General features: G+C 45.7%; 1 protein-coding gene across 1 annotated transcript; it reads right to left on the reverse strand.

Moving 5' to 3' along the window:
- Nucleotides 1-556: 556 nt before the first annotated feature.
- LOC116502519 (zinc finger protein 420-like) lies at nucleotides 557-27,409 on the reverse strand. The gene is made up of 10 exons (XM_032208398.1): nucleotides 27,278-27,409; nucleotides 26,292-26,519; nucleotides 25,485-25,551; nucleotides 23,347-24,325; nucleotides 13,096-13,148; nucleotides 10,492-10,940; nucleotides 8,502-8,622; nucleotides 6,572-6,627; nucleotides 5,864-5,984; nucleotides 557-4,244 (listed from the first exon to the last, which is right to left on the reverse strand). The coding sequence occupies exons 1-10, from the start codon at nucleotides 27,407-27,409 to the stop codon at nucleotides 2,614-2,616; spliced, it is 3,837 nt and encodes a 1,278-aa protein (XP_032064289.1). The 3' UTR covers nucleotides 557-2,613.
- Between the last annotated feature and the right edge of the window lie 286 nt (nucleotides 27,410-27,695).

A 27,695-nucleotide genomic window follows, 5' to 3' on the forward strand; every position in this document is an offset into this window, starting at 1 on the left:
TGTCTGTGAGGTTAAGTTCGCGATCCCCACACAGTAGGCAGCCTAGAATGATGGGTGTTGTGATCTGCCGGTGGCCAGCAGAGCTGGCAGCAGACTCAGACAGAGAGGAGGTTGGGGAGGAAGATGGGCCAGTCCTGGAGTCTGGGGGAAGGCTCTGCTGAGTGTCGGAGGCAGAGAGAGGGCCAGAACCGTATGCCAGTTATCAGTTGCCTTTGGAGTCAGACAGCAGTGAGGCAGACGAACAGCTGGAGCCTGTTCCCGGTGTGTGCATGCACAGTTGCCAGACGAAGGGAACAGCTAAAGAACAGGAGTCGATCTGGGAGTAAGGCCACAGGTGGACGATGAATGGCCCCTCCCAGAGGAAATAAAAGAGGAGCGAAAGGGAAGTGGAGTTTGCAGGAGACAATTAGTTCTCTTAATTGGTTCGTGACTCTCCGAGACTCATTGCCAAGTTCTGCAGATAATTGGCCTGTCAGCTCTCCAAGCCAGATAAGGTGTGTGACTGTAAATCCTCCCTTGAAAAACTTTGCTGAATATGAATGAGCAGAATTCACAGTAAATTAATAAAAGGGGTTTTTGTCCGGACAGGGAGTTTGCTTCATGCTCTTGGGAAGCCTTGGTCAGAACAATGGGTGGGAAACACAGCCAGGAGAAACCCCAGAAAGGAATGGTCCATTCGGCCTGTTCCGAGTCATTGGTTTGGCAACAGTAGTCCCAAAATGTTTTCAAAGTCAGCCTGGAGGAAGAGGAAACGAACGAGGAGAACTAGATCCAGAGAGGCTAAAGCAGGGATGGCCAATCTTTCGGGGTCCAGCAGTCACATTTTGGAATGGTTGCAATGCATTGTGGGCCCCTATTGCAAAACATCAGTCCGAGGATGCGCCATCCCTTCCAAAGAAGGCCTTACTGGCAATTCTGGGTTTAGATTATTCAGGAGAGACCAGAGTTCAAATCTACCCTCCAGCACAAAACCCACCAGATGATTTTCATCACACCAGTTTCTTGGGTACCTGCATGTTGATGCCACATACAATTAAGCCAGGGCTGAGATTTACACTAGGACACAGCTACAGGTGTCTCCCTCTCCCCCACGTCCTCCTCCCCTCTATGGATTCTTATGACAATAGAGCAATGTTTGGGATTAGACCAGAAGGGAAAGATCTGAGTTTAAATCCACCTTCCGTTGTGGAAATCTTATGGTTGATTTTGAGCTGTTTAGCTTGCAGAATTTTGCTGGGGAGATAAGCTCCCCGTGAGGGAGGCTCCAGGATGAAAGGCAGGATATAACTCTTAATTTAAAAAAAACAAAACAGTAAGAATGAATTGGGAACACCCACAAAATTATCCCCCTCCACTCCGGCAATCTTGAATGTTGTTGCATTTGCTGCAGGAAAGAGAGTAAACGTGACTCTGGCAAACAGATTCTGCTTGCTGGAAGCCGTATCGTCTTCTTGAAATTCCGTGCTGGAAGACTTGGTGGTACTGAGCCGTGGTGGCGCAGTGATTAGAATGCAGTACTGCCGGCTACGTCTGCTGATTGCCAGCTGACAGCAGTTCGATTTTCATCAGCTCACCAGCCTCCCATCCTTCCGAGGTCGGTAAAATGAGGATCTGGATTATTGGGGGCAATAGGCCGAGTCTATAAACTGCTTAGAGAGGGCTGTAAAGCACTGAGAAGCGGCACATTACTTAAGGACTCTCAAAACTGGAGAGTCAAGCATTTCGGTTAGTAAGCTGAGGGAGACTTGGTGGCCAAGGATCAGAAGATACTTATAGAAATAGGTAAGACAACGTTGATGATGATGAGCTATTCTTAAAATCATAGAGCTTTAAAAGTTCAATTTGATACGAACCCACAAGGGATCTTGATATACTATGGATGAGCAATCCTAAATTCCTAGCAACATCCTCTTTTAACCCCATAATCCCTTGCAAAGGTGGTGTCTGGGCAAGTGAATGGCACTAGCAGGGTTTAATGGCTGGATGCACTTCCTGTTGCCGTTGCGGAGTTTTGTTCAGCAGAGAGAGAAATATCTGCCTCTAACTAGGATCAAATTCACAGCCTCCCGATTGAGAGGTGAGAGCTCCACCTTTAGGCCACCGCACCACTCCTCCTAAATTCTAGCATATTCCTAGTGGGGATCCTTGAATCGTCATCTCCAACTGAAAAACTTCTGCAAAACTCCAGGCATTTCTACAGATCCTCTTGCGTCTCTGGTCCTCATTGAGAAGCGAGATCACTGCACAGAATAACGCCCTTTCTTTCTCGCTCCAAGAATTCAAATTAAGGTCCGATGATCGCTTAGATGTAGCGCAAGCTGAGAATTCAAATCCAGTTCCCAGTTCTGAGAAGCGAGGCTGGCAAAAGAAGCCATCGGAAACACTGGACAACCACATTGGGCCAACACACCAAAAAAAAAATATCAATCACATATATGTATATATAAATAAATTCATATCTAATGCAAAGAAATGGAGTCCGTGTTGTACACAAACCTCTTTCCACAATGATTTCTATAGTTTTTCCTCCCCAAAATCCTTCCACAATAAGGGCTCCTTCATCCTTCCGTCCCCTCCAAAAAAAATTCCAAAACCAGAGTAATTTTCATACTCCTAGCATTTAAATCCATCTTCACCTGCATGGATTCTTTGATGTAAAGTAAGGGAATACGCCCAGCAGAAGCTCTTTCCACATTCCAAGCATTTAAATGGCTTCTCCCCGGTGTGAATTCTTTGATGGCAGCTGAGGTATTTGCTGGTGCTAAAGCTCTTCCCGCACACCAGGCATTTATAAGCTTTATCCACAATATGGATCCGCTGGTGGCAAGTCAGATACCTGTTGGTGCTAAAGTTCTTCCCACACACCAAACATTTGTACGGCTTCTCGCCGGTATGGATCCGCTGGTGTGAGGTAAGGCTTGTGCCTCGGCTGAAACTCTTCCCGCACTCCATGCATTTGAAGGGCTTCTCCCCCGTGTGCGTGATCTGGTGCAAGGTGAGGGAGTTAGCCCAGCAAAAGGTCTGTCCGCACTCCAGACATTTGTAAGGCTTCTCTCCGGTGTGGATCCTCTGATGGGACAGGATGTATTTACTTGTCGTGAAGCTCTTTCCGCACTCCAGGCATTTGTACGGCTTCTCTCCCATGTGGATGGTCTGGTGGGAAATAAGGCTCGTGCGTCTCCGGAAGGTCTTCCCACACTCCAGGCATTTGAAGGGTTCTTCCCCCGTGTGGATCCGGCGATGCGAAGTCAGGCACTGGCGCGTAATGAAACCTTTCCCACAGTCCGAACACTGGAAGGGCTCCTCCCCGCGGTGAAGGCGCTGGTGGTAACTGAGGCTGGTGCTGTGGACGAAGCGCTTGCCACACTCGGCACACTTATACGGTTTCTCTCCCGTGTGGATCCTCTGGTGGGAGATGAGGTACTGGCGGGTACTGAAGTTCTTCCCGCACTCCAAGCAGCCGTGCGGCTTCACGCCGGTGTGACTGCGCTGGTGGTAGGTCAGGCTTGTCCTGTGGCTGAACCTCTTGCCGCACTCGGGACACTTGTAGGGCTTCACGCCGGTGTGGTGCTGCTGGTGGTAAGTGAGGCTGGTGTTGTGGATAAACCTCTTGCCACACTCCAAACATTTGTATGGCTTCTCCCCAGTGTGGATCCTCTGGTGGGAAGAAAGGCTGGTGCTTCGGCTGAAACTTTTCCCGCACACCAGGCACTTGAATGGCTTCTCTCCCGTGTGTACGATCTGGTGCAAGGTCAGGGAATTGGCCCAGCAGAAGGTCTCCCCGCACTCCAAACACTTAAAGGGCTTCTCCCCGGTGTGGATTCTCTGGTGGCAGGAGAGGTATTGCCTGGTGCTGAAGCTTTTCCCGCACTTGGCGCACTTGAAGGGCTTCTCCCCGGTATGGACCCGCCGGTGGCAGCCCAAGTACTGCCTGGTGCTGAAGCTCTTCCCACATTCCAAGCATTTGTAGGGCTTCTTGGTGGTGTGGCTCTCCCAGTGAGCAATCAGGCTCGACTGGCAGTCGAAGGCTTTGCCGCACAGAAGGCATTGGCTCCATTCGATCCCGTCTTCTATTTTTTCGCGGACCGGAAGCTCGTAGAATTCGGTGTTGTAAGAACACGGAGATTCATCCTTCACTCTGCCAGCTTCGGTGTCTGGTCTCTGCTTGTCCTCCTCTTCGCTTCCAATTTTCCCAAACAATATCTCATGGATTTCTCTGTTTTCACTCTCTGGCCAGTCACATCCTGGCAGGAGGGAAAAACAAAAAGATTTTGGGTAAATTATAAAATGAAGTCTGGCATTCTACATTCCATTCCATTCCATTCCATCCATCCATCCATCCACCCACCCACCAACCCACCCACCCACCTCTACCTACCTACCAATCTAATCTATCATGTCTGTCAATCTAATCTCTCTATTATATTCATCCATCCATCATCTACCTCTATCTACCTATCAATATAATCTAATCTAATCTACCATGTCTGTCAATCTAATCTCTCTTTATATCCTATCCTATCCATCCATCCATCTCTCTACCGACCTACCATTCTAATCTAATCTAATCTATCATGTCTGTCAATCTAATCTCTCTCTCTCTAGCATATCCATCCATCCATCCATTCATCCATCCATCCATCCATCTAGAAAAACAATAGTACTAACAAACTTCAATAGGCAACCTTTGATTTACGATTATAATTAAGATCAGAATTGTTAAGTGAGTCATGCCCAACTTTACAACTCTTCTTCTTCTTTATTGTAACAACTACACTGCAGTTGTTAAGTGAATTGGATGGTTATTAAATGAATCTACCCCTCTCAGGGCATGTGTACCATTGCCAGCTGCTCTTCTGGGTTCCAGCACGCACATGCACATCAACCAACTGCTCTTTGCACACCCAGGAGTGCTAGAAACCAGAAGACCAGCTCCTGTAAAGTAGTGGTCTCCAATCTTTCCAGCTTGGTGGGCCAGTGGAAGTGTTGCCGGGGTGGATGGGGAGAGAAGAGGGGATGGTTTTGCATGTGGCATTTTCACAAATGGCAGTGTTGCACCCTAGCCCACCACTTCTGCAGCCCAGTTCCCAATAGGCCCAGCAATGGATCATGGACCGGGGGGCTGGGGACCCCTGCTGCAAAGGGTGGAATTTGCTTCTTTAAATTATTTTATTTTTCCTTCTTTTAATTTAGTTTTTTTTAAAGAGTTTATATATTTTTTATTTTCAAAGCAAACACAACACACAAAGGATCTTCCTACTTTACATACTGTAGAAAGTGTATCAGTTGGTTACAAAAGGTTTTCGTGCATCTCTTCCCTACTCATCAAGCATAATTCATATTAACTCAAGTATTTTAACTCAAATATTTATACATGTTACCATCATCATACCTCCATTTTCTTTAATTATTTAAACGCCCTTCATCATAAAATATACCAAAATTTAATACATAACCACATACTGGCATTTAAGATTTCTAAAATCCTCCAATAACACTGAATCCTTATGTCCTATTCTAGCTAAACATCCATAATATTTAATAACAGACTTTTCTAATCTCCTTTCCAAATTGCTATATATATATATATATATATATATATATATAGATAGATAGATAGATAGATAGATAGATAGTCATCATTATCCCTCATTTATTTCACTATGTCCTGTATCATAGTATTTTACCCCTAATAATCAAAACTTATAACTGTATCTAACTTAATTCTTTTTTATTGACTTTTGTATATAATCCAAAAGGATTCCTAATCTTCCTTTCATGGGTACCATTCAATATTCATATTTTTCCTTCTTAAACTGTGTTGTTCCCTGCCCTTTTTCTTTTTTTCTAAGAGGAAACTTACCCAAAGAGGAGGTGATGCCACTGTTCTCTGCCATCACATCCCTGTGCAGGGCTCTTTGGTCGGGATCCAGCAGCGCCCACTCTTCCTCGCTAAAAGTCACAGAGACTTCCTCAAGCATCACCTAAAAGGCAGCAAATGTCATATTATCACAATTAAAGCAGCACATTTCTTAGCGAAGTCCAAGGGGGGGGGGAGTGGGGTCCTTCTTGAATATCCAGTGGAACTGAACAGGAGGCCCCTAGGTCCTTGTAAAGGGTTCTTTAGGGATATACAGCTAGTCCTTGACTTATGGCCATAATCGAACCCAAAATCTCTGGGGCTAAGTAAGAGAGTGGTTAAGTGAATTTTGTCCCACCTTGCTTGCCACAGTTGCTAAATGAATCACTGCAGTTGTTAAGTTGGTAACATGGTTGTTAAGTGAACCTGGGTTCCCCGTGGACTTCGTTTGTTGCAAAAGGGGATCCCATGACCCCAAGACACTGCAACGCCGTCATAAATATGAACTGGTCCCTAAGTGTCTGAATTTTGACAGAGATGCTGCGGTGGTTGTTAAGGGTGAAAAATAGTTATGTTGTGTTTTTTTTCAGGGCTGTCGTAATTTTGAATGATTGTAAGTCTACAGGACTACCTGTATCTGACAGCAGAAAAATTCTTTCGAATCCAAGGAGGTGAATCCCGAGTTATCTCTCTGAGAGATTATTCCCTTACCTGATCCAACTGTGTAGAAGGTGGGCTACATCCAGTGGCCAGCTGTGGTTCGTTCCCTGAGAGAGACAGGGGGAAAAAAATGCAAAGATGATTTGATTTCTGGGATCTGGAAGGCAAACTCAGTGTCAAAGTTCTGACTGATGAACCCAACTAAGCAAGCACTGTTGAGGGGATCCAGTCTCTTAATGCAAAACTTTACTTGAGTACAGCATTTTGGCAAAGAATGAAAGCAAAACCAGCTCTGGCTGACTCCCAGGCAAGTCAATATAATTACCGTATTTTTTGGAGTATAAGACGCACCAAGATTTTGAAGAGGTAAATTTTTAAAAAAGTTTTTGCACCTTCCAAATCCTCTGTACACCTCATTTTTTGTGGAAAACGGGGCATGCAGAGAGTTTGAGAGGCCTGCAAAGTGCTCCTGGCGGGGTGGGCAAAAATGAGCAAAAAATGCCCCATTTTTTGCCCCCCACAAAGGGCATGCATAGCCTTTAGGAGGCTTGTAGAGTGCTCCTGGGAGTTGGAGGGGCATTCCGCATTTGCCTTGAGAGCTTTTTAAAATTCTGACTATCTTATCATGACAGCCTTTTTAGGAGAAAGAATATGCTGCTAATTTCAAATAGCTGCCTAATCCAGATTTACGTTTGCATTGGTTCAGAACCGAAAAGCGATTGCTATACCTTACATTTAAGGAAAATCTGTATAAAATGTTTTATAGATGACACTTTGCACCGGCAAGATTGGCAAAAAATGTTTAAAGATACTGTATTTTTTCGGAGTATAAGATGCACCGGAATATAAGATGCATTCTGTAGATCTCCCCAAAATGGTCCCGTTTTTCCCGAAAATGCCCCCCCCAAAAGGGCACAAATAGCCTTTAGGAGGTTTGCAGAATGCCCGGGGGGGGGGGAGTGCCCCCCCAATGAGCAAAAAATGGCCCGTTTTTCACAAAAAAGGGCTCATTTTTTGTCGAAAAAGGGCATGGATAGTCTTCAGGAGGCTTATAGAGTACTTCTGGGGGCTGGGGAAAAATTGAGCAAAAAACAGCCCATTTTCCCCTAATTTCTGCCCTCCCCAGACTCCAGGAGCACTCCGAAAGCCTCTTAAAGTCTATGCACGGCCATTTTGCTGAAGGGGCAGGATTTCGGGAGGCCAAAAATGCTGTATTCAGTGTATAAGACACACCCAGATTTTCAGCCTCTTTTTTTGAGGGAAAAAGGTGCATCTTATACTCCGAAAAATACGGTAGATCAGCAAAATGTTGGAAGTGTAAGCAAGCTTCTGGTTCATACTATCATATGTGGTGGACATGCCCAGAAGCAAGAAAATATTGGCTGAAAATACATACATGGCTGGAAAAAAATGATAAAACAATATATAGATTTGAAACCAGAGATATTTTTGTTGAGCATTCTACCTGAAATATATGATAAAAAGACCACATACTTGATCCTGCATATCTTAACTGCAACTAGAATTGTATTTGCACAACAATGGAAAGATGATGAGATCCCATCTGAGGGGAATGTGATTAAGAAAATATTAGACTGCACAGAAATGGATAGATTAACACTTATTATTAAGGATAAAGAAGAAACCGAATACTTTTTGATATGGGACATAATTTATCAATGGCTAAATAACAGAAGTTATAAAGGAGGACATACCATTGGAGGAAATTGGAGGACAGCTGTTAAAGAAGATGATCTCAAATGTTAAATATTAATGTTATTATATTATTAATATGGAGAGGAACTATAACAAAGATGTATAATATGATTATTTAAGCATAATTGTACCCAGAACACACTGTATGATTAAAATTGGATGTTACATAAATAAAACATGAAAAAGAAAAGAAAAGCGGTTAGTATAATTTTAGTTACACTTGCAAGCAAAAGGCAAAGCTAGAAAATAGCCTCCAAGCACTTACCTAATGGAATGGCAATTTTGTCTACTTCTTGCTTGATCCGCCTTATGGGTGGCTTTAAATGAGGCCCTTGTGTTTTTTTCCCTACCCTGGGAAAGTTGGTGGGTTCTGTCACAACTCGGTCCTTCAAAGGAAAAAGAAAACAATTAACCCCAAAGAGCAAAGAGAAAGACGAGAGAAGAAATACAGGGAGTAGGAATAATGGATGGAAACTGAACAAGGAGAAATTCAACCTAGAAATAAGGAATTTTTTTCTGACAAGTGAAAACAATCAACCAATGGAACAGAAGTTGCCTTCGGAAGTTGTGGGAGCTTCATCACTGTAGGCTTTCAAGAAGAGACTGGACTGCCATCTGTCAGAAATGGTGCAGGGCCTCCTGCTTGGGTGGGGGGTTGGACTAGATGACCTCCAGAGTCTCTTCCAACTTTGTTACTGTGTTATAGTCCTCGACTTACAAGAGTTTGTTTAGTGACTGTTCAAAATTATAACAGCTCTGAAAAAAGTGACATAACCATTTTTCACACTTACGACTGTTGGAGCATCCCTGTCGCCCTGTGATCAAAATTCAGATGCTTGGCAACTGGCTCATATTTATGGCGGCTGAAGTGTCCTGGGGTCACATGATCCACTTTTGTGACCTCCTGACAAGCAAAGTCAACAGGGATTCACTGAGCAGCCATGTTATTACTGCATTTTTTGGAGTATACGACACTCTGAAGTATAAGACACACCTAAATTTTGGGGAGGAAAACAAGGGAAAAATATCTGGCTCTGCCTCCCAGCAATTTGCCTCCTTGCAACAAACAGCAAACAGTACAGACAATATACACTGCTTGTAGTGTTATATTTCAGACTATACTTGTACAGATGCTGTTAAAATGGATGTGCTTTCTGGAAGTATAGTTATTCTCTGCTATTTAAACGAATATCACTTTTTAAAACAATAGCATTCAGTTCAAGCATTTATTTTAAAAGGCTTCTTCATTTTGTTAAGTTGTCTAGAATAGTAATAAAACAGTCTTTTAAAAATAAGCCTAATAATTTGAACATTCTAGAGGCATTTATAGTTGTGGACTTACCTCCTTGCAGCAAACAGTCTGATTAACACAAGAAAAAAAATCTGCCTCCCAGCAATTTGCCAAGTGGAGCAAATTTCACTTTCAATTTCTCCAGATCATCAGCTGTTACAGGCTGCAGGGATTGCTATATCTTATTGAAGCCTCCGCAAGCCCCCATTTGCTGCAAAGTAGTAAATTGTTGGGAGGCAGAGGCCAAAGGGTTGGGGCCCGTCAGTGGGTGGGGCTATATTCAGTGTATAAGACACACCCTATTTTTCACCTTCTTTTAGGGGGGGAAAGGTGTGTCTTACTCCAAAAAATACGGTAACTTAACAAACGCAGTGATTCACCTAACAACTATGGCAAGAAAGTTTTTAAAATGTGGAAATATTCACTTAACAACTGTCTTGCTTAGCAACAAGAGATTTAGGGCTCAGTTGCAGTTGTAAGTGGAGGACTACCTCTACAACAAAGATGATTAGGGGACTGGAGGCTAAAACATATGAGGAATGGTTGCAGGAACTGGGTATGTTTAGTTTAATAGAAAGAAGGACTAGGGCAGACATGATAGCAGTCTTCAAATATCTCAGGGGCTACCACAAAGAAGAGGGAGTCAAACTATTCTTCAAAGCACCTGAGGGCAGGAGAAGAAGCAATGGATGGAAACTAATCAAGGAGAGAAGCAACTTAGAACTGAGGAGAAATTTCTTGGCAGTGGGAATAATTAATTAGTGGAACAACTTGCCTCCAGAAGTTGTGGAATGGAATGGACCTTGGAGGTCTTCTAGTCCAATTGCCTGCTCTACTATTGTAGACAAAGGGTTATCCAATCTCTTAAAAACTTCCAGTATTGGAGTAGTCACATTCCATCCCATTCCAAAATGTAATGAGCAGAAAGCAGTCAAGAGATCCTCAATCAAAGCCCTGTCCTCACCTGCTGCCTTTTCTCCTCCGCCTGACTCAGCAGGAAGCCTTCGGCCAAGGCCACCGCCTGGGAGCTGGTCTCCGCCTTGCATTCCCGCACCCAGTTCTTTATCTCTGGGGGCAGGACGGCCAGGAACTGCTCGAGGATCACCAGATCTAGCATCTCAGCCTTGGAGTGCCTCTCCGGCTTCAGCCACTGGTGGCAAAGATCGTGGAGTTGGCTGCAAACCTCTCGGGGACCCTTCGCATCCTGATAGGCGAACTGCCGGAATTGTTCTCGCCGGACATCAGAACTGGGCACGTCCTTGATCGTGACCTTCTGCACCCCGGGTTCTCCACTGCTTGAACCCCGGAGGTGATAATTTGTTTTGGCCACTGGGCAGATCTCCTTCTTCCCTGATTTCTTCCCCGATCTGTGATCCAGCTCGGCCATGTTTGGCCTCTCCTGCAAGGCCATTTCTGACGGCATTGTTCAATACCTTCTCTTCCTGCCAAAGAATGGCCCGGACAGCAGGGTGCCAAGTCCTGCTGAGCCCCCAAAGGGCTTGGATGGACCCCTGCGACAGAGGACACCACTATGCAGCTTTTCCCCAGCTCTTCTGCCTGCAGACAAGCAAAAAAACCAAGACCTGATTCACATGTTGCGGATAAAAAACCTTAAACCCTAGTTTGCAAAAGACGGCTGCTGCGTTCACAGGATCTGCCTGAACAAATAAGGCGCAATTAAGACCCCGCCCTCTCCAGGGTGATGGGTAAAAATTAAGATAGGGTGGGGATAGTGAGGGGTTAGAACTGGCCTACTACTTCCCTTCGGATAGTTGCAGCCAGGCCTTGGCCCATTTCTTCTGCTGCCAAGGCTTTCCTGAAGGCCTCTGTAGCTGACAACAGAGCTTCAGATCGATCTGGAGCTCTGCAGAGGCCTTCAGGAAAGCCTTGTGGACCTTACTGGATGAAGAAGTTCCTGAAGTCTTCTGACAGCAAAAAAGAGGACGGGGGCAATACATACAATTGAGATGAGTCAGTGGGTGACAAACCGTATTTTTAGGAGTATAAGATGTACCTTTTTTCCTCTAAAAAGAGGCTGAAAATCTGGGTGCGTCTTATACACCAAATACAGCATTTTTTTGCTTCCTGAAACACCACCCTCTTTACCAAAACGGCTGTGCATAGCCTTATGGAGGCTTTCAGAGATCTCCTGGGGGCTGGGGAAGGCAGAAATGAGTGAAAAACAGGGCATTTTGCCCCCCTAGTCCCCGGGAGCACTGTATAATAGCAATAGCAGTTAGACTTATATACCGCTTCATAGGGCTTTCAGCCCTCTCTAAGCGGTTTACAGAGTCAGCATATTGCCCCCACAGTCTGGGTCCTCATTTCACCCACCTCGGAAGGATGGAAGGCTGAGTCAACCTTGAGCCGGTGAGATTTGAACTGCTGAACTGCAGATTGCAGTCAGCTGAAGTGGCCTGCAGTACTGCACTCTAACCACTGCACCACCTCCATAAGGCTACGCATGCAATTTGCTTGATAAAAAAATGGCCTGTTTTCAGGAAAAACGGGCCGTTTTGGGGAGGTTTGCAGAGTGCAAAAACTCCCTTCCCCTTTCGGAAAGCTGTTTAGTTAGTGTGGTTGATGAGAATTACATTGGTCTGCGGTGCCAGCAAAAACAAAGTTTTAGGTGCTATAGGTTGTCAGCAATTTCCTTCTCCAGCACATGGATAAATACACCTGGAAACATCTTCCTACCTACCTACTCTCTTTCCCTACCTACCTACTGTATTTCTCTCTCTTTCTCCCCCTCTATCTATATACCTACCTACCTACTCTCTCTCTCTCTCTCCCCCTACCTATCTACTGTATTTCTCTCTCTCTATTTCTCTCTCTCTATCCCTCTACCTACCTACCTACATTCTCTCCCTACCTACCTACTGTATTTCTCTCTTTCTCCCCCTCTACCTATATATATACCTACCTACTCTCTCTCTCTCCCTACCTATCTACTGTATTTCTCTCTCTCTATTTCTCTCTATCCCTCTACCTACCTACCTACCTACCTACCTATATTCTCTCCCTACCTACCTACTGTATTTCTCTCTCTTTCTCTCTCTCTATCTACCTACCGTGTTTCCCCGAAAATACGACAGGGTCTTATATTTTTTTGACCCACAAAATATGGCCTTGGGCTTATTAAAGGGGAGGGCTTATTGTTTTTCACTTCAGGATTTCACTTCAGGAAACGTTATTTTGTTATAGTCCTCGACTTACAACAGATCATTCAGTGACTGTTCAAAGTTATAACGGCTCTGAAAAAAAGTGATTTATGACCATTTTTCACACTTACGACCCTTGTCTCCTGCTTGGGGGGGGTTGGACTAGATGACCTATAAGGTCCCTTCCAACTCTGTCAATCTGTATTAGCTGTTTTTTTTCTAAGACAAAACCTCATTATTCAGGTTAAATAGTTTTGTTGGATAAATAAGTAGGTTTTGGGTTGTTAATCTGTAAGAACAAAGGCTGGGGATTTCTGGGAGTTGAAGTCCACCCACCTTAAAAGTGGCTAAGGCTGAAAAAGTTTCAACTCTTTAATAAGGCCAGTTCTGCTTCCCAGGATTGTTACTGCTATGGAGAAAAATAGAGGAGGGGGTGTAAGAATTTAGCACCCCCACTCTCCTAGAAGAATGAAATATTCTAGGAAATACTGAAAAGGCAGAATATTATATTTCCCTGGATAAGAAATGGAGAAACATGTTTTTAGGCAGGAAACAGACTCACTCTTAACAGCCTGCTCCTTGGTCAATGGGCCATTGAAATAAAGCCTGAGCTAGTCTACATAACAATGGTAGGATTAGCCTTCTACAGAAACTCACCACAGGACACCTGGGAAGAAGCAATGTTCAACCAAACTTGGACTCAAAACACAGCCTACAAAGTTGCCCCTGCATGGCTTCATGGGAGTCTGACAACCAATCAGAATACATTTCTTACACAGGAATAGGAAACAGACAGGTGGGGTCCAAACAGAGAGTATAAAGCCAGGAACTTTCAGACCTTCTCTTCTTCACCCAACATCTGGAAGCATGTGATCACCTTTTCCCCCCAGGACCTCAAGCCCTGTGGTCCTGTCCACCATTAAAATCATCTTTCCAAGCACTCTCCATATTTCCAGTCTCTTTTCCCCCACCTGGAACTGAACCCAGAAGGAGGAAATTTCTTCCAACAGGGGTCTTATGTACCCCTCCCCCCCAAAAAAAACATCCTCCTCCCAATGAATAAGCACAGACCAAACCTGAAGCCGTGTTAACTTTTTCCCAGTTCAACCCTGTTTAAAAACGGCTCCCTCCACCCAGCGCTCTCTGGAGACCCCGATCCGGAGGCACCGGGGTGAAACGCTACGGCCCCCTTCGTGGCTCCGCCGGTTCTTCCTTTCCCGTCCCAAAAGAGACGGGATCGGAGGCGGGGAAGGCTCGGGAAACAGCTGTAGGCGCGACAATATAACCCCGGAGGGAGAAATCGCATGCAAAGGGGGCAGAGATTTGGGGGTCCCGGCCGGGGGGGGGGGGAGGCTTGATCCTTCTCACCTGCTGTTTTCCCTTCTCCCCCTCCGATACCCCCCACTCAAAAGGCCTCCTTGCATTGTCTCTCCAAGCGCAGCTGGACCGCGCCTGGCTTCCTCTCCGCCCTGTTTTGCAGCTCGATCCATCCCCCCATCTCTCCCCCTTCCTCCCCCCCCCAAAGGCAAGGCTGAAGATCCGGACTCACCGCTCCCCCCGCTGAAGATCCGGACTCACCGCTCCCCCCGCCGCCCTTCGGATGGGGAAACAAAGGCCCGGGGAGACGCTGAGCAGGAGGGCGGGTGGACCCCAGACCCAAACTCAGCCCCCAGGCCGGCTCCCACCTCGCCCCACCCTTTTCGCATCCGATTCGTCCTTCTTCGCTCGGATCCCTCTCTCCCTCCACCACCTCCCCGTCCGGCGCTGCTGCGGAGGATAGGCTCGCCAGTCCGGATGGGGAGGTGGCTTGGTCGTGGAGGGGCCCCCCTCCCCTCCCCAAACTTTCCCTCCCTCCCTCTTTCTTTCTTTCCTTCCTTCCTTCCACTCTAGGAATCCCCTTCCCTCCATCCCTGTAACCCTTCAAAAGCCAAGAGGCAGATTTGGGCTGGGGGAGAAAAAGGGGGAGGGAAGAAGAGTAGGGAGAGAGGAAAGCTTGGACATTTACACAGATGGATGCGGAGATATGATGATATAAGATGATATTAATACAATTGAGCGGGTCCAGAGGTATTTCACGAGAAGAGTCCTCCACTCCTCTGCTCACAATAGAGTCTCTTATGCCACCAGGCTTGAAATTTTCGCCTTGGGCAACCTTGAACTACACCGCCTAGTAGGTCATATTACACAAAATTGTCAGCTACAACGTCCTAACTGACAATGACTACTTCAGCTTCCTCCTCAATAATAAGTATAATCTTTATTGTCATTGTACTTAAATCCAACGAAATTGGTTTTTAACCTCTCTGGTGCAAAATTATAACAGAAACGAAAAAAGACAGAAAAAGAAAAAACCTAGTGTGTGCATGGAGTGATTGTGGTTGTGTTTAAAAGTCTCACAGCCCAAGGATAGAAACTATCTTTAAACCTGTTTGTTCGGCTGGCTATGCTTTGATGTCTTCTGCCTGATGGTAGAAGTGTAAAGAGACACTGACCGGGGTGTGAATCATCTGTGAGTATCTTCCTTACTGTGCTAAAGCAGCGACATCTGGCGATGTCATCCAGTGGTGTCAGAGGGCAACCAATGGTTTCTTGTGCCGAATTGATCATTCTCTGTAATGCCTTCCTGTCCGCAGCTGTTAAAGCAGCATATCGTACTGTAATACAATTTGCGAGGACACTTTCTATGTTGGGCCGATAGAAAGAGGTTATCCGCCGTTGTTCCACTGATTTTTTTGCAGGACACTAAGGAAATAAAGTTTCTGTTGGGCCTTTCCAATCACCAGAGACCTGTTGTTTTTCCAGGTGAGATCTTGACTAATAAGCACTCCCAAGAATTTAAAAAGAGGAAACCCTCTCCACACAGCCCCCCCCCCCCTCGATATACAGTGGGGCAGGTTCCTCTCTGTGCTTCCGGAAATGTAGCACCATCTCCTTTGTCTTACTAGTATTTAGATGTAAGTTGTTTCTAATACACGGGCAAACAATAGATAACAAACTTGAGGTTAACTGCTCCAAACTCGATTGCAGAAAATATGACTTCAGCAACAGAGTGGTCAACGCCTGGAATGCTCTACCTGACTCCGTAGTTACATCCTCAAACCCCCACCCAGCTTCAACCTTAAACTGTCTACTGTGGACCTCACCCCATTCCTAAGAGGTCTGTAAAGGGGGCGTGCATAAGGGCACCAGCGTGCCTAACATCCCTGTCCTACTGTCCCCATTTATTTGTACTCAGTTCCTGTGTTCATGTCCATGTTCATACTTATACCTGCTATCTTGTACATGTTTGACAAATCAAACATGGGGAGAGGGGGGAGAGAGATGACGATAGAGATACGAGGGATGTAATGATGAAGTATTAGTACCACTTTATAAATCCTTAGTAAGGCCACACCTGGAATACTGCATCCAGTTTTGGTCCCCACATTACAAAAAGATGTTGAGGCTTTGGAAAAAGTGCAAAGGAGAGCAACTAAGAAGATTAAAGGCCTGGAGACGAAAACATATGATGGATCTGTGGCAGGAATTGAGTCAAAAGAAGGACTAGAGAGGGACATGATAGTAATATTCCAGTATTTGAGAGGTTGCCACAAAGAAGGGGAGGGGGGGTTCAACTTATTTTCCAAAACACTGGAATGAAGACAAACAATGGTTGGAAATTAATCCAGGAGAGAAGCAACCTGGAATTAAGGAGTAGCTTCCTAACAGTGAGGACAATTAAGTAGTGGAACAGCTTTGCCTTCAGAAATTGTGGGTGCTTCATCATTGAAGGCTTTTTTTTTAAAGGCTGGACAGCCACTAATCTGAAATGGTAGAGGGTCTCCTGCTTGAACAGGGGGTTGGACTAGAAGACCTCTGAAGGAAGTGAACACCCACCCCTCTACTAGAAAAATGAAATATCCTAGGAAATATTAAAAAGTCAGAATATTATATTTCCCTGGATGAGAAATGGAGAAATATGTTTCTAGGCAGGAAACAGACTCACTCTTAATAGCCACCCCCCCATCTTTGTCAATGGGCCATTAAGGCTTGGGGCAGTCTATTCTACATAACAAAGATTTACCCCCTTCAGGCAGAGCCATTTCACTGCCCTTCCTTGCCCCATCCACCAAATTTAGCACACAGACTACCTACTGTAGGAAGTTAGCACCCACCCCTCTCCTAGAAAAATGGAACATCCTGGGAAATATTGAAAAGACAGAATATTATATTTCCCTGGATCAAAAATGGAGAAAATGTTTTTACATAGGAAGCAGACTCACTCTTAATAGCCCCCATCTTTGTCAATGGGCCATTGAAAAAGCCTGGGCTGGTCTATTGTACATAACAAAGATCTCCCCCTTCATCTCCAGTGTGATGGGATTAAGGCATGACAGTGTTAGCCCTTTACCGATCTCACCACAGGGCCCCTGGGAAGAAGCAATGCTCAACCAAACTTGGACTCAAAACGCAGCCTAGAGAGTTGCCCCTGCATGGTCCCATGGGAGTCTGACAACCAATCAGAATACAAGATCAAGACCAGAGAGGGCATAAAGCCAGGAACTCTCAGCATCTCTCTCTCCCTCCCTCCCTCCCTCCCCCCCCCTCTTGTTCAGCTCTGACTGGACAGTGCGGAATGGAAGGACCAGCTGCCTGCAAGATGTATAAATCCTTCCATTCCCCACTGTCCAGACAGAGGTCTGTAGAGATTCTTAGTCATCTAGGTTATGGTTGTCCCAAATGTGCTTTTTCAGGAGTATACCGTTATCTGCTGAGACCATGATGGCCAGTTTATGCCTTAATCTTTCAACCTTGATTTTCAGATCTTGATACTTTGTGATCTTCTCCAATTCTTTCTCTTCTCTTCTACTACCCCGTGGTATTGCCACATCCAAGGTGTGCGCAGTGGTTAAATGCATCACTGCAGGCTACTGCTAGATCAGCAGGTCAGCGGTTCAAATCTCACCGGCTCAGGGTTGACTCAGCCTTCCATCCTTCCGAGGTGGGTAAAATGAGGACCCAGATTGTTGGGGGCAATATGCTGACTCTCTGTAAACCGCTTAGAGAGGCCTGAAAGGCCTATGAAGCGGTATATAAGTCTACTGCTATTGCTATTGCTATTATCCACACCTTCTTCTTTCAACCACCGTTACATCTGGTGTGTCATGTGCATAGTCAGTTTCTACTTGGAAATCCCACAATATTTTAATAACAACATTACGGCATTTATAACACACCCTGATTTTCGAGTGTTCACTCACAATTTAGGTTAACTAGCAGCAACTTAAACCCGGGGTGTCATGTTGTCGTCCCATGACTTATTGTGACTTTCCACCCCTTCGCTAAACCGGGAGCAGGTGTGGCCAGTACATAATGCATTTGGTCTGCGGTGTTAGGTAAGCTCCCTGTTGGGAGAGCAAGTACGTTCAGAGAAGCGTTGTGAGAGTTGTGTTGGAGAACACACAAACCAGCATACAGAGACACTGCAGTTTAAATAGGCTTTTATTTTCGTGGAAATAGAGGTATCAGAGTCCATTAAACAGTCCAAGTCATACACGGATAAGTCAGTCAGTCAGTCATCAACGTCTTTCAGTTAAGGGATAATCCAAATAACATAGTCCAATATCATATAATCAGGTCAGTACACAAAGTTTGTTAACAATCGCAAAACTTACAATAGCTCACGGCACTTTCTAACAGCCAGCTTCCAAAACACTCAGATCAGATCAGCCCAGCATCTAACGAAAACAGAGAGCTAACAGTCGTTCTGGCTCCTTCTTATGGCTGATTGAGGAAAACCAGCAACCAATCACATTTTACAGTACGGTTTAAAGAAATAGGTACAGCATTGCTATATGATTTATATATTGCCAACCCAACCGTTAGATTATATTCCTAACATGCAGGCTGTGAGTTTAACACCCCTGATTTAAACTAACACAAGAGTCATTTTGAAAATGACAAAGGACTCTAGTGTTCTATAGCAAACACAGGCAGATAGAACACAAAGTAAAACATCATCTAAAACTAAATCTACGTGGAACGAATCACGCCATAAATAAAGATAATAGTCACATTTGGTGAAAGAACATGAACAAAGGGAGCAGCGAATCCTATAGATGTACAGAAGGCCTTTTCTTTGGTCCTGTTCAACTGCAGGTCTGTTGTGGCTTGTTGGCTACCGGCCCCTCCAGCAGCCAATTGGAGGAGGAGGGGTGGGAGTCAGAGTCAGCATCAAGGCAATCTGAGAGCTCCGAGGGGGAAGAGGGAATGGAGCTGGCAGAGAGAGAAACAGAGGTGGAACCTGTCCGTCAGCCCTCAGTTGGAGAGTCAACAGCCCCCAGGTCTGGAGGTGGATGATGAGGAAGAGGGGGAACAGCTGGGCAATGTTCCCTCTAATTTTTTTTCAGTGTGAGCGGAAAAGTATAGTGTTTGAGCGGCACATTTTCATGCCTGAGCACCTGAATTTTTTTCACAGATGTCACCTAAGACAACAACGAAATCAGTGTTATTTGAAACTCAAAGTTATGTTTATTCAAGGTGCCCGCTTAATTAAAAGTGTTATATAATATCAGTATCACTTAACAACGGTCCTGCTTAGTGACCAAAATGTTGGCTCAGAAATTCTGGCATTGAAGCACGCAAGTCTTAAAGCTGTCAAGTTACAAGACCCTTGCACCCCTAACCCTTTAGGAAAAAAAAAACCCAGGGGTCTTCAAACCTGACAGCTTTAAGCCTTGCTGACTCCCAGAATTCCTCCTCCAGTCATGTTGCAGCAACGTCATCTGCGTGGATCTGCTCCATCTTCGGTTTTTTTTCACAGGAGGCAGGGCTGCTGCTGAAGATGCCAACGAGCCCCCACCGCCACTAGAATATGCATTTGTTTAGCATGACATAGAATAGTCTTTCAACCAGAAGTATGGAATAAAAGAGAGACTGATAAATATTAAAAAAATAAAACCAAAAAGCAGCTATTTATTTGAGTTCTAGATAAACATTTAGTTCAGATTTAATAGTGTTTCAGAGATGTGGCTGTCAGCTATTTGTGTATGTATGTTATTATTATGGAAGGTTAGATGAGATTTCACCAACATTATTCACCCCTGATTAATGCATTCATTCTAATAATCGAGTCTGACTCTGAATTACAAATCTATGTCTGAAGAATCTGGGTTAAGTTTTGGATTGGAAATTTGGGGAACATGAAAGTTTATGCATAATTTTTGTAATTTTTTCATTGGGTCTTAATAATGATTTTATTCATTTGGGATTTTTTTCATAGGCTTAACACAACTCTAATTTTGTCATTAGGAGCAATGTAACATTGGCCACTAATGTATTGTATACAGGTTGCCTTAGAAGGCAATACCTTTTGTATAGTAGGAACTTAAGATAGGCAGACTTCATACAGATAAACAATTGAGAAATATTGTTCTTTTTAAAAAGCAGTGTTAATTGCTGCACCTTTCTCATATTAAGTATATTAGCTCAAGTTCATGTTAGGAAAAACTTTCAGTCTTAAAGGTTTGGTGAGGAGAAATCCAAAATTCTTTTAAAGAATTTAAATTAAATTTGAGGCTACCTCTGCTTTCGCTCTCCCTCCCTCAGTTGTGCAGCAGCGGCAGCAGCAGCTCTCAGCCTATGGCGGCAGCGTCACGCAGGCTGTGGAAGGAGGAGGAGGGGGAGGAGGAGGGAACCAAAGAGAGGCTTTTACCGGGTCTGCGCCCCACAGCCAGGATCGTCCTTGCGCCTCAAGCCACGTTTCTTCCTGCAAAGCCCTTCGGGCAACCCGAGAGTTCCGCTTGACGCCAGAAGGGCTTTGCAGGAAGAAACGCGGCTTGAGGCGCAAGGACGGTCCTGGCTGTGGGGCGCAGACTCGGCAAAAGCCTCTCTTTGGTTCCCTCCTCCTCCCCCTCCTTCCACAGCCTGCGTGACGCTGCCGCCCAGGCTGAGAGCTGCCGCTGAAACAAGTTTGGGGAGGTCCTTTGCAGGCGGCCAGTTCTAGCCGCCTGCAAAGGACTTCCCCACGTTTGCTTTGAAAGAAACCTCTACGCGGCAGTTAGAAACCTCTGCGCGGGGGTTTCTTGCCATGTGCGCGGCCGCGCAGCCGCGCACCTTAGAGGGAACAGTGCAGCTGGGTCCAGTGCCTGACACGTGGATATGCAGAAGGCAGAGGAGAGGAGAGCAGTGGAAATCTGTGGGCCGATCCTTAGGACAGAAGAGCCACTGCTGCTGGCAAAGCCCCACCCTAGCTCTGGGGATAAAATGCAGGAACTGTTCCCAGTGTGCGCATGTGCAGAGGCGCCAGACGAAGGGAACAGCTAAAGAACAGGGGTCAACTTGGGAGTAAGGCCAAAGGTGGACGATGAATGGCCCCTCGCAGAGGAAATAAAAGAGGAGCAAAAGGGAAGTGGAGTTTGCAGGAGACAATTAGTTCGCTTAATTGGTTCGTGACTCTCTGAGACTCCTTGCCACGTTTTGCAGATATCGGCCTGGCAGCTCTCCAAGCCGGATAAGGTCTGTGACTGTAAATCCTCCTTTGAAAGACTTTGCTGGATGTAAATGAGCAGAATTCACAGCAAATTAATAAAAGGGTTTGCTTCATGCTCTCGGGAAGCCTCGGTGGAACATGGGTTTCTTGTCTGGATTACAAGTAGATGTAAAGTGTATGTAAAGTGGGCTAGCCTGGCTAGTCTTAATGGGCCTATTGACAAAGTGGGGGTGGGCAGGAAGCTACAGGCAACTATTCTGTCTTTTAAAACATGCTTCTTTTCACATCCAGAGAAACATTCTGCCTTTTCAATATTTCCTAGGATATTTCATTTTTTTCTGGGAGAGGGCTGGATGATAACTTCCCACAGTGCCTTGTGTGAGAACTCTTGCTATCCCTTTGTTTCTTTTCATGGTTGTCTATGTGTTCTCAGGCATTGCACAGCAGATTTGGATGGGACCTTGGAGGTCTTCTAGTCCAACCTCCTGCTCGGGCAGCAAACCCTATATCATTTCAAATAAATGGTGTTCAATCTCTTTTGAAAAAACTTCCAGTGTTGGAGCATTCACAACCTCTGGAGGCAAGCTGTTCCACTGGCTAAATGTTCTTATTATCAGGAAATTTCTCCTTAGTTCTAGGTTGTTTTCTTTCCACCCTTGCTTCTTGTCCAGCCCTCAGGTGCTTTGGAGAATAGCTTGACTCCCTCTTCTTTGTGGAAATTTGCCTGAAATGGTGTAGGATCTCCTGCTTGGATGGGAGATTGGACTAGAAGACCTCCAGGGTCCCTTCCAACTCTGCCATTCCATTCCATTCAGAATTAAAAGTGTAGCAGGGTAGGCTGCTACAGGTTTGCTCAGGTTCGGGAGAACACGTAGTTAATAGCAATAGCAATAGCAGTAGACTTATATACCGCTTCATAGGCCTTTCAGGCCTCTCTAAGCGGTTTACAGAGAGTCAGCATATTGCCCCCAACAATCTGGGTCCTCATTTTACCCACCTCGGAAGGATGGAAGGCTGAGTCAACCCTGAGCCGGTGAGATTTGAACCGCTGACCTGCTGATCTAGCAGTAGCCTGCAGTGCTGCATTTAACCACTGCGCCACCTTGGCTCTTACGGCTAATATTACGGCTGATTCGGGGAACCTCCAAATCCCACCCCTGGCTGGCCGCGCCCTCAAGGGAAGCCTCTGGAGCCTGGAGCGATCAAAATGACCTCCTCGCCATGGTGCAGGAGGCTGGCCATGCCCACCCAGCAAACTGGCACTGAAATTTTTGAAGCCCACACCTGTAAATCTTTGAAGTGGCTATAAGAGGGATGGCTGGGTCCCATAGTTCCAAGTGGAAGGCCTACCTCTCCACTGGCGTTGTTGCTGCTGTTTGTGGTGCTAAAAGCAGCCTCTGTATATATACTCTCAAAATCCCCATCCCCCCCCGTACAGATAAGTCTTCAATTTACAACAGTTCATTTAGTGACCATTCAAAGTTACTGAAAATAATGACTTATGGCGATTTTTCACTCATACGACTGCCGCTGCATCCCCACGGTCCAGTGATTAAAATTAGGATTCTTGGCAACTGGTTTATATTTATGACGGTTGCAATGTTCCCTGATCACTTTTTGCGACCGTCTGACAAGGAAAGACAACGGGGAAGCCAGATTCACTTAACAACCGTGGGACTAACTTAACAACTGCAGTGATTCACTTAAGCGCTCTGGCGAGGAAGGTCATAATTGTCTGGATTACAAGTAGACCTCGACTTGCAACCATTCACTTAGCGACCATTCAAAGTTACAATGGCACTAAAAGAAGTGACTTATGACTATTTTATACACTTTCATCCGATGCAGCGTCCCCATAATCACATGATCAAAATCCGGATGCTTGGCAACTGGTTGATATTTATGACCGTTGCAGTGTCCCGGGGTCACTGGATTCCACTTTAGCGACCTTCTGACCAGAAAAGTCCACGAGGAAGCCAGACTCGCTTAACAACTGGGTTTGTAACTTAACAACTGCAGGGATCCAAACTGTGAAAAGAAAGGTTGCAAATGGGGCAAAACTCCTTTTACAACTGTTTTGCTTAGCCACATAAATGTTGGGCTCCATCATGGCCGTAAATCAAGGACTGCCTGTACCTCAAAGAGATGACTGCTATCCCTTTCGCTTCTCCCCTCAAGGAGCATTCACCAGTGAGTCCTTCGATGAATGGCGAGTTGCAACTTCCGGCGAAAGCTCTTCCCGCAGTCCAAGCACGCATACGGTTTCTCTCCGGTGTGAATCTTCTGGTGGGAAAGGAGGTATTTGCTGCTGGTGAAGGATTTCCCACATTCAAGGCATTTATAGGGTTTCTCTCCCGTGTGGATCCTTTCGTGAGTGATGAGGTACACCTTCTGGCTGAAGGTCTTCCCGCACTCCAAGCAAGTGTACGGCTTCTCCCCGGTGTGGATTCTTTGATGGGAAATGAGATTTTTGCTACTGCTGAAGCTCTTCCCGCACTCGAGACATCCGTACGGCTTCTCCCCGGTGTGAAGTTGCTGATGGTGGGTGAGGCTTGCCCCATGGCTGAACCTCTTCCCGCACTCCGGGCATTCGTAGGGTTTCTCTCCGGTGTGACTGATCTGGTGGGAGTTGAGGTTCGACTGCTGAGCGAACGCCTTCCTGCAGGTCGGGCATTGGTACGGCTTCTCCCCCGTGTGGATCCGGAGATGGGAAGTGAGGCTGGCGCTCTGACTGAAGCCTTTCCCGCACTCCTTGCATTTGTATGGTTTTTCTCCCGTGTGGATCCTTTTATGGGAGCTGAGGTATTTGATGTCGCTGAAGCACTTGCCGCACTTGAAGCATTCGTAGGGTTTCTCGCCGGTGTGAGTTCGGTGGTGGGAAATCAGGATATCTCTCCGCTTGAAGCTCTTGCCACACACTTGGCACTGGAACGGTTTTTCCCCTGAGTGGGATCCCATGTGGAGATAAAAGGAGGATTTGCAACTGGAGATCTTCCCACACACCACACACTCGTTTTTGCCTGCTGTTTTCTCTATTTGCCCTTCACGGGCCTCACTGTCCAATTCAGAGTTTGTTATTTTCTTTTCTCTCTCTACTTCACTTTCGATTCCTTCAAAAAACAGATTGCTTGGCTCTCCTTTAGATTCACTCTGCTGTGTCTCAGCCTCTGGGGGAAAAATAGAATTCAAATTAAGAGGTAAAAATCAAAGAATGTGCACAAGCAAAGATGACAAGGAGCCAGAGATAAGAGAGAATTTGACAGTTTTAAAAAAATAAAAAGCAAACAGGGATGTCTGGAATTGTGTAACTAAGGCTTAACTCACTATAATGAAAGAAAAATACGGTAAATACACGAAGTCTTTCTGGATGGGCCGGCTGGAACTCAGAGACAAATGGCTGACTCTTCAAAAAAACTAACAGGATGGCTTTGACCCACTGATTTTGAGAAACAGCGTTGTGGGGAGGGCTGCTTACCGAGAGAAACCACGATTTCCTTAATCTCCTCCATCACTTCTTCATGCAAAGCTTTCTGCTCGGGATCCAGCAGCCCCCACTCCTCCCCCGTAAAGCCCAGAGCCACCTTCTCCAAAGTCAACAGGCCCTGAAAGGAAAGAAATGTTTCCCTTGTAACCATCTCCATGCCAGGCTTTTCCTACTGGGCAAAGTCTTGGTCAAGCTGCAGGGAGCATTGTTCCACTAAGTTCCCTTCAGCAAATTCGGTGCCCGGAACAGAGGCTGTGACTACAGCACCAATCGTTCAGAGCCGGTTTAGTTGCCAAATCTGAGGGGGGTTCAGCACCTAACACATCTGAGAAGGGATCCTGGGGACGCTGGAATGATTGTAAGAGTGAAAATAGCAATAGCACGTTACAGTGCTATTACAGCCCTCTCATAAGGAGTTTACAGAGCCAGCCTGTTGCCCCCAACAATCTGGGTTCTCATTTTAGCCACCTCGGAAGGATGGAAGGCTGAGTCAACCTTGAGCCTGGTGAGATTCGATCTGCCAAATTGCAGGCAGCCGGCAGTCAGCACAAGTAGCCTGCAGTAATGCACTCTAACCATTGCGCCACCGTGTTTCGAAATGCTCGTCATTTTTTTCAGTGGCGTTGTAACTTGGAATGGTCACTAAGTGAACTGTTGAGGACTACCTGTATTTCAATCCAACGGGAAAAGAGGTCAACAAAATCTTCCTCTTCATTTAAACTCTTTTGAATGCGGAAGTATGGGTAGACAAAATCCTAAAAGTATTTCTTGGAAGTCAACAACAACAAATATAACAGTTATTTTTGAAGAAAGTCAATAGAAAATTGCTCCGTATTCCTTACCCAGTGATGTATCTTCTTGGTGGTCTCCTTCTAAGATCCACTGTGGAGCTACTTCACCGACATGGATCTGCATCCAAGAACAGAGATTAGAAAGAGGACAAGATTTGGGGAAAGGATCTCCACAATCTCCTCCAAAGACGAAGTTTTTCCCCCAGAAAAAAACTGATGGGATTAAGGAAGGGGTGACTGTTCTGACCGAGGCTTCCCAAGAGCATGAAGCAAACTCCTTGTCCCAACAAAAAAAACCCCTTATATTAATTTACTGTGACTTCTGCTCATTCACATCCAGCAAAGTCTCTCAAGGGAGGATTTATAGTCACAGACCTTACCTGGCTTGGACAGCTGACAGGTCAATATCTGCAAAACCTGACAAGGAGTCTCGGAGAGTCACCAACCAATTAAGTGAACTAATTGTCTCCTGCAAACTCCACTCCCCCTTCGCTCCTCTTTTATTTCCTCTGGGAGGGGCCATTCATCGTCTACCTGGAGCCTTACTCCCAAGTCAACCCGTTCTTCAGCTGTTCTCTTCATGTGGCAACTCTGCGCATGTGCACACTGGGAACAGGCTCCAGCTGTTCGTCTGCCTCACTGATGTCTGACTCTGGAGGCAGCTTATGGCCCTGGCCCTCTCTCTGCCTCCAACACAGAGACCTCATCAGAGCCTTCCCCAGGCTCCAGGACTGGCCCATGTTCCTCCCCAACCTCCTCACTGTCCGAATCTCCTGCCAGCTCTGCTGGCGGGCCACAACAGTGACTTCCAGGAAGATCTAACCTCCTCTCAAATTAGCTAGGAGGCATCTCCCTCACCTTCTGATCTTCCTGCTTCCTGTCCTCCTCTTGGCTCAGGAGAAAGCCTTCGGCTAGGGCCACTGCCTGCGAGCTGGTGTCTGCGCCACACTGCTTCACCCAACTCTCGATCTCTGGGGGCAAGATCGTCAGGAATTGCTGCAGCACCACCAGATCCAAGATCTCCGCTTTGGTGTGATGTTTTGGCTTCAACCACTGTCGACAAAGCTCGTGGAGCCGACTACAAACCTGTCAGGACCCGCAACTTTCTGATAGCAAAACTGCCGGAAGGGCTGATGTTTTGCACTTAGACTCAGCGTAGGTCCTCCCAAGACATTTTCAACAGCCTTGCTACCCATCTGATTGCAAGAAACGGCTCGTTTTGCTTGGAGGCCATCAACGTTGGTTTGTCGTAGGTTTGATTGCAGCTCCTGGGCAACATTCAACATGGGCAGAGAATCACTTTCTGCTTTTTTAAAGTGATATTGGAGCACATGGACCCATCCCTGTAAAACCAAGAGGAGACACAATTTACCGTATTTGTTGGAGTATAAGTCGCACTTTCCTTCCCCTAAAAGAAGCTGAAAATTTGGGTACTTCTTATACTATGAATGTAGCTTTTTTGAAGCTTTTTTTCAGCCCTAATGAGGCGCTAACGAGTTAAGTGATCTTCCTGTGCTTTGCCTGCTTTTTTTAAATCGCTGCTCCCTCTTGATGACCAGCACTGTCCAAAGACGTTCTCTGTGGTCATGTGGCCGGCATGACTAAATGCCAAAGGCAAACAGAACACTGTTACCTTCCCACCAAGGTGGTCCCTATTTTTCTACTTGATTTTTACATGCTCTTGAACTGCTAGGTTGGCAGGACAAGTAATGGGAGCTCACTTTGTGGTAGAGATTCGAACTGCCAAATGGGAGCTCACTTTGTGGTAGAGATTCGAACTGCCAAACTGCTGATCTTTCTGATTGACAAGCTTAGCCACTGATTGAGAAGTCTTAGCCACTGACCCACCTCTTTAACACTATAGAGGTGCCAATGGTATTCTTCCTATCTTGCTTCTTCAGAGTCCAACATTCACTTCCACAGAGTGTCACAGACCATGGCGTGCTTAGTCCTGATCCTTGTAGGAATAGCCTCATCGTAGCATTTACAATACAATACAATACAATACAATACAATACAATACAATACAATACAATACAATACAATACAATAGCAGAGTTGGAAGGGACCTTGGAGGTCTTCTAGTCCAACCCCCTCCTTAGGCAGGAAATCCTACACCAACATCTTCTTCAAAACTTCCAGTGTTGGAGCATTTACAATTTTTGGAGGCAAGTCGTTCCACTGATTAATTTGTTCTAATCAGGAAATTTGTTCTCATGAAATTTCTCTTTGGTTCTAGGTTGGAGTGCCTTTGGAAGACCT

Source organism: Thamnophis elegans, chromosome 2, assembly GCF_009769535.1.
Source record: "Thamnophis elegans isolate rThaEle1 chromosome 2, rThaEle1.pri, whole genome shotgun sequence".
Classification (NCBI taxonomy): domain Eukaryota; kingdom Metazoa; phylum Chordata; class Lepidosauria; order Squamata; family Colubridae; genus Thamnophis; species Thamnophis elegans.

What these genes read in the sequence shown, in the direction of transcription:
- LOC116502519 (XM_032208398.1), bottom strand. Translation starts at nt 27,409, where the DNA reads ATGAGGCTATTCCTACAAGGATCAGGACTAAGCACGCCATGGTCTGTG. An exon ending in GGAAGCAGGAAGATCAGAAG is followed by an intron (nt 25,552 to 26,291) that starts GTGAGGGAGATG and finishes TCTTGGATGCAG; the next exon opens with ATCCATGTCGGTGAAGTAGC. An exon ending in CGGAGGAGAAAAGGCAGCAG is followed by an intron (nt 8,623 to 10,491) that starts GTGAGGACAGGG and finishes TTTCCTTTGAAG; the next exon opens with GACCGAGTTGTGACAGAACC.